Source organism: Anomaloglossus baeobatrachus, chromosome 9 (genome assembly GCF_048569485.1).
Source record: "Anomaloglossus baeobatrachus isolate aAnoBae1 chromosome 9, aAnoBae1.hap1, whole genome shotgun sequence".
NCBI classification, from domain to species: Eukaryota; Metazoa; Chordata; class Amphibia; order Anura; family Aromobatidae; genus Anomaloglossus; species Anomaloglossus baeobatrachus.
In genome coordinates, this window is record NC_134361.1 from 17,129,994 (window position 1) to 17,143,055 (window position 13,062).

The window sequence follows — 13,062 nt, forward strand, 5'->3', positions numbered from 1 at the left end:
TGTGTACCTGTCCCTAAAGAGCATACACCACCTCAATGTGTAGACATGTCACTATACGCTATATACACATAGCTCCTAATATAGTGGGGATTTTGTTGTTCTGGACTGTACTTCTGGCCTTCAAAAGGATTGTGCTATACATATATAGAGGATGTTCTACTCCAGTCGGCTCTCTGGTTCTGCGTAGTCTGTGCTTTGTAAGGCTCAGCTCTGGGAAGGGTTAATATTTAGCCCAGCCCATGAATCTATCTCCATCTCCGAAGCCAGAGCTGAGAGCAGTACAGTCGAGCCCAGCAGTTTGCCAGAATACTTCTTAACCAGAGAGCAAACAATCTACAAGCTCCAACAAGACCTGTCGGGGTCCTGACTACATCTCTGGACGGCTATCCTCTATAAGGCAGGTGGGAATACCAGTACATATCACATTACACCCACAGCTAACACTGATGACACCTCTCAATAATTCATCAAGTGTGCAGTTTAATAACTCAAGACGTAGTGTCCCTGAGTGACCCCAAACCTTCCTCTCCAATGCTGCACTCTCATGCATAACTCTGACCTCTCCTCTGTAATGCTGCACTCTCATCCATAACTCTGACCTCTCCTCTGTAATGCTGCACTCTCATGCATAACTCTGACCTCTCCTCTGTAATGCTGCACTCTCATCCATAACTGTGACCTCTCCTCTGTAATGCTGCACTCTCATGCATAACTCTGACCTCTCCTCTGTAATGCTGCACTCTCATCCATAACTGTGACCTCTCCTCTCCAATGCTGCACTCTCATCCATAACTCTGAACTCTCCTCTCCAATGCTGCACTCTCATCCATAACTCTGAACTCTCCTGTGTAATGCTGCACTCTCATCCATAACTCTGAACTCTCCTCTGTAATGCTGCACTCTCATTACTAGCCATGGACATACCCCGGTAACACTGCGCTCTCATTACTAGCCATGGACATACCCCGGTAATGCTATACTCTCATTACTAGCCATGGGTATACTCTGGTAATACTGCGCTCTCACTACTAGTCGTGGGCATACTCCATTGACATTGCGCTCTCATTACTAGCCGTGGGCATAGCCTGGTAATGCTGCGCTCTCACTACTAGCCATGGGCACACTCCGGTAACACTGCACTCTCACTACTAGCCATGGGCACACTCCGGTAACACTGCACTCTCACTACTAGCCATGGGCACACTCCGGTAACACTGCACTCTCACTACTAGCTATGGGCACACTGATAATGCTGCGTTCTCACTACTAGCCATGGGCACACTCCAGTAATACTGCACTCTCACTACTAGCCATGGGCACACTCCAGTAATACCGCACTCTCATTACTAGCTATGGGCACACTGATAATGCTGCGTTCTCACTACTAGCCATGGGCACACTCCAGTAATACTGCACTCTCACTACTAGCCATGGGCACACTCCAGTAATACCGCACTCTCATTACTAGCTATGGGCACACTCCAGTAATATCGCACTCTCATTACTAGCTATGGGCACACTGATAATGCGGCGTTCTCACTACTAGCCATGGGCACACTCCAGTAATACTGCACTCTCACTACTAGCCATGGGCACACTCCAGTAATACCGCACTCTCATTACTAGCTATGGGCACACTCCAGTAATATCGCACTCTCATTACTAGCTATGGGCACACTGATAATGCTGCGTTCTCACTACTAGCCATGGGCACACTCCGGTAATGCTGCGCTCTCATGCATTGGGCTATATGAACATGGAGGTATTTGAGTAGGGTTTTACTTTTTCTAGTTCAAAAACACTTGAAAGAATCCTCCTAATAATTTCCATTGTGAAACCAATTTGCTGTTCATGTGTTCAGTGTTTGCGTTCTTCTCTGCTTCATGTTTTGAGAAACACCTGGTGGGAAATAGAGAGTGCGTGTCAGTTCTGCGAAGCGGCTCCCGAGGAAATCCGCTCCAAACTACGCACTGTCCAATGGAAATGGCTGCAAAAAATAGCACTTCAGCAGAAAACCCTCAACATTTCACAAACTCCGTAAAACTGCTTCAGTAAACAAAAAACTAGTCTGAAAACTCCCCAAATAAGGAGCATTTACTAAAGCAGCTTCTACTAGAAAACAGGTTTTTAACCTAAAACAAAAAAAAAACAAAACATCCTATGTGCACAAGCCCCAACTCTGAAACCTGCATTCTGTGTCCTCAAAATGTTTTTTTTATGCTGTCTCATTTGTGATCCTGGACTATATAATTTCTTCCTATGTCATTGCTATTTCTGCATTCTTGCTGGACTGTCTCTCACCTGCCCTTTATTTCTATTTCTGCAATCTTGCTGGACTGTCTCTCACCTGCCCTTTATTTCTATTTCTGCATTCTTGCTGGACTGTCTCTGACCTGCTCTTTATTTCTATTTCAGCATTCTTGCTGGACTGTCTCTCACCTGCCCTTTATTTCTATTTCTGCAATCTTGCTGGACTGTCTCTCACCTGCCCTTTATTTCTATTTCTGCAATCTTGCTGGACTGTCTCTCACCTGCTCTTTATTTCTATTTCTGCATTCTTGCTGGACTGTCTCTCACCTGCTCTTTATTTCTATTTCTGCATTCTTGCTGGACTGTCTCTCACCTGCCCTTTATTTCTATTTCTGCATTCTTGCTGGACTGTCTCTCATCTGCCCTTTATTTCTATTTCTGCATTCTTGCTGGACTGTCTCTCACCTGCTCTTTATTTCTATTTCTGCATTCTTGCTGGACTGTCTCTCACCTGCCCTTTATTTCTATTTCTGCATTCTTGCTGGACTGTCTCTCACCTGCCCTTTATTTCTATTTCTGCATTCTTGCTGGACTGTCTCTCATCTGCCCTTTATTTCTATTTCTGCATTCTTGCTGGACTGTCTCTCACCTGCCCTTTATTTCTATTTCTGCATTCTTGCTGGACTGTCTCTCACCTGCCCTTTATTTCTATTTCTGCGGTCCATCTGTTCTCTCCTCCCATCCTCTCCTGCGCTCACCCCACACTTTAAATAGCTTTCCTCTCTGCATTCGGTCATCTCTTTTACATTTTTCACATCAAACCTTTCTATGCTGAGTAGTGATGAGCGAGCGTGCTTGTTACTCGATTGAGCATTGGAGTTTAAGAATGCTCGACTTTCCCGTTGACTTCCATTATACTCGGTACTTGATTTGCGCTCGGGAACCCCGATGCTCAATTGAGTAATGAGCAGTGGCGAGTACGCTCGCTCATCACTAATGCTGAGGCTTGGCAGTGTGCGCGGTCTCTAATGCTGACCTCTCCCCAGCACAGTATCTGACAGTCTCTTTGCTGCCGCTCTCTGCCCAGTACTTTCCACAGTTCTGCATTGTCTCTATAATTACGCTCTCCTATCAGATCAGTCTCTTCCCTTATCGCCCTCTGCTCTTTCCCCCTGGCACCGGCTCCGCACCCTTACACCCTCCTGTTCCATGCAGCACTCTGTGGCGTTGCCTCATTTCCTAATCGCTTCTAATATGTAAATATTTATATGCAAAGTGGACAGCACATTAATCACACTATGACCCCCCATCTGCCTCTGTTTCTCTCCCATGACGAAACCTAATGACCTGTCACAAAAAAAGAGACAGTCATAGGAACAGTCTCATTTAAAAAGTGTCTAGACAAATTAACCAAGACCACAAGGTAGCTGACACTAGCAGTCCTGACACCACCTAATCTCTCGCCTGGAGTACATCTTCTAGTATATAGTGACATGGAGCATACTGATATAACCTGGGCGTATTCTGTGTATAATTACCGTATATATGTACAGCTGGTATAACCTGGGCATCTCCTGTATATAATTATATATGTACAGCTGGTATAACCTGGGCGTATTCTGTGTATAATTATATATGTACAGCCGGTATAACCTGGGCATCTCCTGTATATAATTATATATGTACAGCCGGTATAACCTGGGCATCTCCTGTATATAATTATATATGTACAGCCGGTATAACCTGGGCATTGCCTGTATATAATTATGTATGTACAGCTGGTATAACCTGGGCATCTCCTGTATATAATTATATATGTACAGTTGGTATAACCTGGGCATCTCCTGTATATAATTATATATGTACAGTTGGTATAACCTGGGCATCTCCTGTATATAATTATATATGTACAGCCGGTATAACCTGGACATCTCCTGTATATAATTATATATATACAGCCGGTATAACATGGGCATGTCCTGTATATAATTATATGTATACGGCTGGTATAACCTAGGCATCTCCTATATACAATTATATGTATACGGCTGGTATAACAGAGGCACTTCTTAGTTATAAGTATATATGTACAGCTGGTATAACCTGGGCATCCCCTGTATATAATTATATATGTACAGCCGGTATAACCTGGGCATCTCCTGTATATAATTATATATGTACAGCCGGTATAACCTGGGCATCGCCTGTATATAATTATGTATGTACAGCCGGTATAACCTGGGTATGTCCTGTATATAATTATATATGTACAGCCGGTATAACCTGGACATCTCCTGTATATAATTATATATGTACAGCTGGTATAACCTGGGCACCTCCTGTATATAATTATATATGTACAGCCGGTATAACCTGGGCATCTCCTATATATAATTATATGTGTACAGTTAGTATAACCTGGGCGTCTGCTGTATATAATTATATATGTACAGCCGGTATAACCTGGGTATCGCCTGTATATAATTATATATGTACAGCTGGTATAACCTGGACATCTCCTATATATAACTATATATGTACAGCTGGTATAACCTGGGCATCTCCTGTATATAACTATATATGTACAGCTGGTATAACCTGGGCATCTCCTGTATATAATTATATATATGTACAGCTGGTATAACCTGGGCATCTCCTATATATAACTATATATGTACAGCTGGTATAACCTGGGCATCTCCTGTATATAACTATATATGTACAGCTGGTATAACCTGGGCATCTCCTGTATATAATTATATATATGTACAGCTGGTATAACCTGGGCATCTCCTATATATAATTATATATGTACAGCTGGTATAACCTGGGCATCTCCTGTATATAACTATATATGTACAGCCGGTATAACCTGGGCATCTCCTGTATATAATTATATATGTACAGCCGGTATAACCTGGGCATCTCCTGTATATAATTATATATATGTACAGCTGGTATAACCTGGGCATCTCCTATATATAATTATATATGTACAGCTGGTATAACCTGGGCATCTCCTGTATATAACTATATATGTACAGCTGGTATAACCTGGGCATCTCCTGTATATAATTATATGTGTACAGTTAGTATAACCTGGGCATCTCCTGTATATAATTATATATTTGTACAGCTGGTATAAGCTGGGTATCTCCTGTAAATAATTATATATGTACAGCTGGTATAACCTAGGCATATTTCCTATACAATTTTATATGTACAGCTAACACAATCAAGTTTTGATGAACTTTCCCTCAGTATCGGGGATATTGGGCATGACAAAAATAAATCTTTTTTTTTTAATTAAAGTACTGAGCTTCAGACATGAAGCTATAAATAATTTATTGATTGATAATTAACCCTTTACTCTCTTCCCATTTTCTTGATAAATGGTATAATGTGATTGGACAAGGGAGATGCTCAGCTGGTGTAATTAGTGTACTTTTTTCTGAATATTTGTCTTTAATTAATAATTAAGCAGATCAGCAATTACCCGACAAGTTGTCCCTGTGAAAGAGGAAAGAAATGTAATGGAAATGTGATCTGGGAGTCGGCGTGTCACACAGGAGCCATACCCCGTGCAGCTGGGCCCCTCCTGTCACCGGCCAGGCACATAATGAGGCTCAAATCTCACCTTTCCATGAATTCATGCACCAGTGCGCCCTCCTGCACCCAGCGATCAAACACCGCACACATGCCCTCACCCATATCAGCGCCTCCGCCTGGTTCTCATCTTCTTACTTCTCTCCACACAGACCTCGCTGTATCTGATGGCTGCTGTCCCTGAATCATGAGCCACCATGCACTACCATCCCAAGGACCGGGGCTACCCTGAGCCCCCCACCAAGGGGAGAAGGAAAGTTGGAGGCGTCAAGAGCCAAATGCATGGTAGAAGAGTAAATTTAATGAGACACAGAACTGAATTCCTCTCGTAGCGCACTCGCTCTATCATGTCTAACATCACGCCCGATGCTTGCAATGTAGACTCTGACCTGGACGGCGTGCTCCCGCCATCCCTGTATGCCGTCGTGTTCGTAGTTGGACTCCCGGCCAATCTTTTGGCTCTCTGGGCTGCCTGGCTGCAGGTGCGGAAAGGAAAAGAACTTGGAGTTTACCTTCTGAACCTCAGCCTGTCGGATCTGCTCCTCATTTGTGCACTACCGCCCTGGACGGACTACTACCTACGAAGGGACGTCTGGGGATACGGACCGGGAGCCTGTCGCCTATTTGGTTTCATCTTCTATACCAATCTGTACGTGGGGGCTGCCTTCCTGTCCTGCGTCTCAGCTGACCGCTACCTGGCTGTGGCTCATCCTCTGAGGTTCCCCGGGGCCCGGCCCATCCGCTCCGCTGCGGCTGTCTCTGCACTGGTTTGGGTCCTAGAATTGGCAGCCAATGCCCCTCCCTTGTTTAGAGACGCTATCACCAGAGACCGTTACAACCACACTTTCTGCTACGAGAGTTACCCCTTATCTGGGAAAGGAGATGCACTGGCCAATGTGGGGAGGGTACTAGCTGGGTTTTTATTGCCCTGGGGTATAATGCTTTTGTGCTATGCTGGGCTACTCCGAGCTCTGCAGGGCAGCGCATCCTGTGAGCGACGGGAAAAGAGACGGGTCCGTCGGCTCGCCCTGGGGCTTCCCTGTGTGGCCCTGCTCTGCTATGGGCCCTATCATGCCCTGCTTCTTCTACGCAGTGTGGTATTTTTGGTCGGAGGAGGTTCTGTAGCAGCAGGAGAAAGCTGTGCACTAGAGGAGCGCTTGTTCCCAGCTTACCATGCCTCTCTGGCAATGGCCACACTGAACTGCTTGGCTGATCCTGCCCTTTACTGCCTGGCATGCCCTGGAGCAAGGGGAGAGGTGGCAAAAGCAATAGGTAGAGTGGTAGCATGGGCAATGGGTAAGGACAGCAGTGGCTGGAGGGAAAGAGGTGGGGATGGCAGAGAAATCGGAGGGCGAGGTGAACAGGTGGGAATGGTGGAGATGGGTGGGGGAGGGGGAAGCTCCATTGTCTGAGACGGATTGGGAGTTGGATGAGAATGTACAAAATAGAATAAAATAATTTGTCTTATAATAATGCATCTGCTTGGAGGAAACCAAAGAGCCAACATGGCTTCCTTATCAAGAACTGTGAATTCTTGGATTAGACCTCAGACTAGTAGTAATGAGCGGGCACTACCATGCTCAGGTGCTCTGTACTGGTAACTAGTGATGAGCGGGCACTACCATGCTCAGGTGCTCTGTACTGGTAACTAGTGATGAGCGGGCACTACCATGCTCAGGTGCTCTGTACTGGTAACTAGTGATGAGCGGGCACTACCATGCTCAGGTGCTCTGTACTGGTAACTAGTGATGAGCGGGCACTACCATGCTCAGGTGCTCTGTACTGGTAACTAGTGATGAGCGGGCACTACCATGCTCAGGTGCTCTGTACTGGTAACTAGTGATGAGCGGGCACTACCATGCTCAGGTGCTCGGTACTGGTAACTAGTGATGAGCGGGCACTACCATGCTCGGGTGCTCAGTACTGGTAACTAGTGATGAGCGGGCACTACCATGCTCAGGTGCTCAGTACTCGTAACTAGTGATGAGTGGGCACTACCATGCTCGGGTGCTCAGTACTCGTAACTAGTGATGAGCGGGCACTACCATGCTTGGGTGCTCAGTACTCGTAACTAGTGATGAGCGAGCACTACCATGCTTGGGTGCTCGGTACTGGTAACTAGTGATGAGTGGGCACTACCATGCTCGGGTGCTCAGTACTGGTAACTAGTGATGAGCGGGCACTACCATGCTTGGGTGCTCAGTACTGGTAACTAGTGATGAGTGGGCACTACCATGCTCGGGTGCTCAGTACTCGTAACTAGTGATGAGCGGGCACTACCATGCTCGGGTGCTCAGTACTGGTAACTAGTGATGAGCGGGCACTACCATGATCAGGTGCTCAGTACTGGTAACTAGTGATGAGCGGGCACTACCATGTTCGGGTGTTCTGTACTCGTAACTAGTGATGAGCGGGCACTACCATACTCAGGTGCTCGGTACTGGTAACTAGTGATGAGCGAGCACTACCATGCTCAGGTGCTCGGTACTGGTAACTAGTGATGAGCGGGCACTACCATGCTCAGGTGCTCAGTACTGGTAACTAGTGATGAGCGGGCACTACCATGCTCAGGTGCTCTGTACTGGTAACTAGTGATGAGCGGGCACTACCATGCTCAGGTGCTCGGTACTCGTAACTAGTGATGAGCGAGAATTACCATGCTCGGGTGCTCGGTACTTGTAACTAGTGATGAGCGGGCACTATCATGCTCAGGTGCTCAGTACTCGTAACTAGTGATGAGCGGGCACTACCATGCTCGGGTGCTCAGTACTGGTAACTAGTGATGAGCGGGCACTACCATACTCAGGTGCTCGGTACTGGTAACTAGTGATGAGCGAGCACTACCATGCTCAGGTGCTCGGTACTGGTAACTAGTGATGAGCGGGCACTACCATGCTCAGGTGCTCAGTACTGGTAACTAGTGATGAGCGGGCACTACCATGCTCAGGTGCTCTGTACTGGTAACTAGTGATGAGCGGGCACTACCATGCTCAGGTGCTCGGTACTCGTAACTAGTGATGAGCGAGAATTACCATGCTCGGGTGCTCGGTACTCGTAACTAGTGATGAGCGGGCACTATCATGCTCAGGTGCTCAGTACTCGTAACTAGTGATGAGCGGGCACTACCATGCTCGGGTGCTCAGTACTGGTAACTAGTGATGAGCGGGCACTACCATGCTCGGGTGCTCAGTACTGGTAACTAGTGATGAGCCGGCACTACCATGCTCGGGTGGTCGGTACTGGGAACTAGTGATGAGCGGGAACTACCATGCTCGGGTGCTCAGTACTGGTAACTAGTGATGAGCGGGCACTACCATGCTCGGGTGGTCGGTACTGGTAACTAGTGATGAGCGGGCACTACCATGCTCGGGTGCTCAGTACTGGTAACTAGTGATGAGCGGGCACTACCATGCTCGGGTGGTCGGTACTGGTAACTAGTGATGAGTGAGCACTACCATGCTCGGGTGCTCAGTACTGGTAACTAGTGATGAGCGGGCACTACCATGCTCGGGTGGTCGGTACTGGTAACTAGTGATGAGTGAGCACTACCATGTTCGGGTGCTCTGTACTCATTAAGAGCAGTTGGATGTTTAGATGGGAGCGACTTAAGCAGCTGAGTATAATGGAAATCAATGGGGGGCTTGAGTATTTTTACGGAAGATTTCCAGGAAAAATGCTCCAGTTCCCCATTGAATTTCATTATATTCGGTACATGAGTTAAGCCTGTGTCAGCGTCCGACTGCTCACTACAAGTACTGAGCACCTGAGCATGGTAGTGCTCGCTCATCACTATCTCTGACAAGTCCTTCACCCACATCCTCCTCCATCCTTTGGTTGAACTTCATGGACATGTGGGTTTTTTTCTGTTTCTTCCGTACTCTGTAATTATGTGTATGGAGATTACACCCTGAAAAATTCCACAAACAGACCTGCAGGTAGGTTATGCTGTGTAGCATCTTGCAGCTCTGTCTGCCATCTGTGTGCTGAGTCAGTGTGTTACGTAGACACATCGAGAACGCAGGGGCAATCGAGTTACACCGGAACAGTGAAAAGGAGGAGTGTGGGGTACACAGCTGTTACTAATGGGAGAGCAAGCTGTACCAGGAGGCACAATGCTCAAACATACAAATAAGTATCCCTAAAACCTGCACTTCTGCAGTCTGAGCACCTGCTGTCTTCGTCCTCACTAACCCTACCATTATCAGTCACAGTCTCCTATTCCGGAGTTTAATCAGAAAAGGAATGCGATAAAGGACATTTTAATGGCATCTACATACACTGGCATCTAAATAATATTCCTCTAATGCTAAACGCAAGTGTCACAAGGCAAGAGGCAGCACAAGGTGTGCGGGAGCCGCTCTTGGATGTGAGACCGAGGACAGACATGGGGCCATAGACTGAAAACTACCATGTTTCCCTGAAAATGCTCTAGGGCTTATTTTCAGAAAAACACTATATCCGCTCTCTAAAATTGTGCTCCACGGAAATGCTCAGACATCACACACTTAGAAAATGTTCTGCAACTTTTCAGTTTCTATGTAATTTATATAAGGTCCTAAACACAAGAGGAAGACCTCACCTTCTTGTAGATGTTATCTTCATATTTTACTCTTTATTTTCCCTTTTCCTACAAAATTTCACGTGAAAGTGAAGCCTGGAAAACATGAGACGTTACTGTTAATGTATACAGAGCCTTGCATGCACAGTCACTTTATTATTTATCATCTTATATGTGAGAACGCAGAGTGCAATCAAGGTCCATCAGTATGAAGATGTATAGTAACGTGGTGCAGTGGGACGAGGGCTAATGAACCCTATCTTTCCTCCCATCCCCCTCTGCATCCACTCACTGAGTGACATTACTTGCCCCCTTTGATCTCCTGTCCTGATTGCTCACTCTACAGAGAGTCGCTCGGTCACTCTTCTGGTTACAGCTGGGAAACATCTGCATGGTTTCTATGCCTGGGAACTTTTCCCTGCCACAGCCAAAAAAGAGACATCTTTCGCCTTCCCCAAACGTCTAGTCCCACACATGATGCTGCCTATCAAGAACTTCTTCATCCTGGGCCCCTGTATTCCTGTATAGTTCAGATCGGTTGGGCTCCTCTGTCCTTGTATGATGAGGATGGTTGGGCCCCTCTGTCTCTGTATAGATGAGGATGGTTGGGCCCCTCTGTCCCTGTATAGATGAGGATGGTTGGGCCCCTCTGTCCCTGTATAGATGAGGTAGGTTGGGTACCTCTGTCCCTGTATAGATGAGGATGGTTGGGTTCCTCTGTCCCTGTATAGATGAGGATGGTTGGGCCTCTCTGTCCCTGTATAGATGAGGATGGTTGGGTTCCTCTGTCCCTGTATAGATGAGGTAGGTTGGGTTCCTCTGTCCCTGTATAGATGAGGATGGTTGGGCCTCTCTGTCCCTGTATAGATGAGGATGGTTGGGTTCCTCTGTCCCTGTATAGATGAGGATGGTTGGGTTCCTCTGTCCCTGTATAGATGAGGATGGTTGGGTTCCTCTGTCCCTGTATAGATGAGGATGGTTGGGCCCCTCTGTCCCTGTATAGATGAGGTAGGTTGGGTTCCTCTGTCCCTGTATAGATGAGGATGGTTGGGTTCCTCTGTCCCTGTATAGATGAGGATGGTTGGGCCCCTCTGTCCCTGTATAGATGAGGTAGGTTGGGTTCCTCTGTCCCTGTATAGATGAGGATGGTTGGGCCTCTCTGTCCCTGTATAGATGAGGATGGTTGGGTTCCTCTGTCCCTGTATAGATGAGGTTGGTTGGGCCCCTCTGTCCCTGTATAGATGAGGATGGTTGGGCCCCTCTGTCCCTGTATAGATGAGGATGGTTGGGCCCCTCTGTCCCTGTATAGATGAGGATGGTTGGGCCCCTCTGTCCCTGTATAGATGAGGATGGTTGGGCCCCTCTGTCCCTGTATAGATGAGGTAGGTTGGGTTCCTCTGTCCCTGTATAGATGAGGATGGTTGGGTTCCTCTGTCCCTGTATAGATGAGGATGGTTGGGCCCCTCTGTCCCTGTATAGATGAGGATGGTTGGGCCCCTCTGTCCTTGTATATCTGAGGATGGTTGGGTCCCTCTATCCTTGTATGATGAGGTTGGTTGGGCCCCTCTGTCCCTGTATAGATGAGGATGGCTGGGCCCCTCTGTCCCTGTATAGATGAGGATGGTTGGGGCCCTCTGTCCCTGTATAGATGAGGATGGTTGGGCCCCTCTGTCTCTGTATAGATGAGGTAGGTTGGGTCCCTCTGTCCCTGTATAGATGAGGATGGTTGGGCCCCTCTATCCCTGTATACATGAGGATGGTTGGGCCCCACTGTCCCTGTATAGATGAGGTTGGTTGGGCCCCTCTGTCCTTGTATAGATCAGGTTGGTTGGGTTCCTCTATCCCTGTATAGATGAGGTAGGTTGAGCCCCACTGTCCCTGTATAGATGAGGTTGGTTGGGCCCCTCTGTCCTTGTATAGATCAGGTTGGTTGGGTTCCTCTATCCCTGCATAGATGAGGTTGGTTGGGCCCCTCTGTCCTTGTATAGATGAGGATGGTTGGGCCCCTCTGTCCCTGTATAGATGAGGTTGGTTGGCCCCCTCTATCCTTGTATGATGAGGTTGGTTGGGCCCCTCTGTCCCTGTATAGATGAGGATGGTTGGGCCCCTCTGTCCTTGTATATCTGAGGATGGTTGGGTCCCTCTATCCTTGTATGATGAGGTTGGTTGGGCCCCTCTGTCCCTGTATAGATGAGGATGGCTGGGCCCCTCTGTCCCTGTATAGATGAGGATGGTTGGGGCCCTCTGTCCCTGTATAGATGAGGATGGTTGGGCCCCTCTGTCCCTGTATAGATGAGGATGGTTGGGCCCCTCTGTCCCTGTATAGATGAGGATGGTTAGGCCCCTCTATCCTTGTATGATGAGGTTGGTTGGGCCCCTCTGTCCCTGTATAGATGAGGATGATAGGGCCCCTCTGTCCCTGTATAGATCAGGTCGGTTGCTCCCCACTATTACTGCACAAATCTGGTTAGAAGTAAGTAAACTTGTCCGACTTTCACATGGTAACATTTAGCATATTCCCGGAGATACATGTTTATACACAGTGAAGAGGAAACGTTAGTCACAGGCGGTGATGGAGGTCGCAGCGAGTACACAACGGACGTCGCCTTTTAGTCTTAGATCTGTATCTACATTCCTAACATACAGCA

The 13,062-nt window shown here is 47.3% G+C and overlaps 1 protein-coding gene across 1 annotated transcript; it reads left to right on the forward strand.

Annotated features, from left to right (window-relative positions):
- Window positions 1-288: 288 nt before the first annotated feature.
- GPR4 (G protein-coupled receptor 4) lies at window positions 289-7,268 on the forward strand. Its single transcript, XM_075322406.1, has 2 exons — window positions 289-401; window positions 6,009-7,268. Exon 2 carries the CDS (start codon window positions 6,204-6,206, stop codon window positions 7,266-7,268), a length of 1,065 nt encoding a protein of 354 aa, XP_075178521.1. The 5' UTR covers window positions 289-401; window positions 6,009-6,203.
- Window positions 7,269-13,062: the final 5,794 nt, after the last annotated feature.

What these genes read in the sequence shown, in the direction of transcription:
- GPR4 (XM_075322406.1), top strand. Translation starts at nt 6,204, where the DNA reads ATGTCTAACATCACGCCCGATGCTTGCAATGTAGACTCTGACCTGGAC.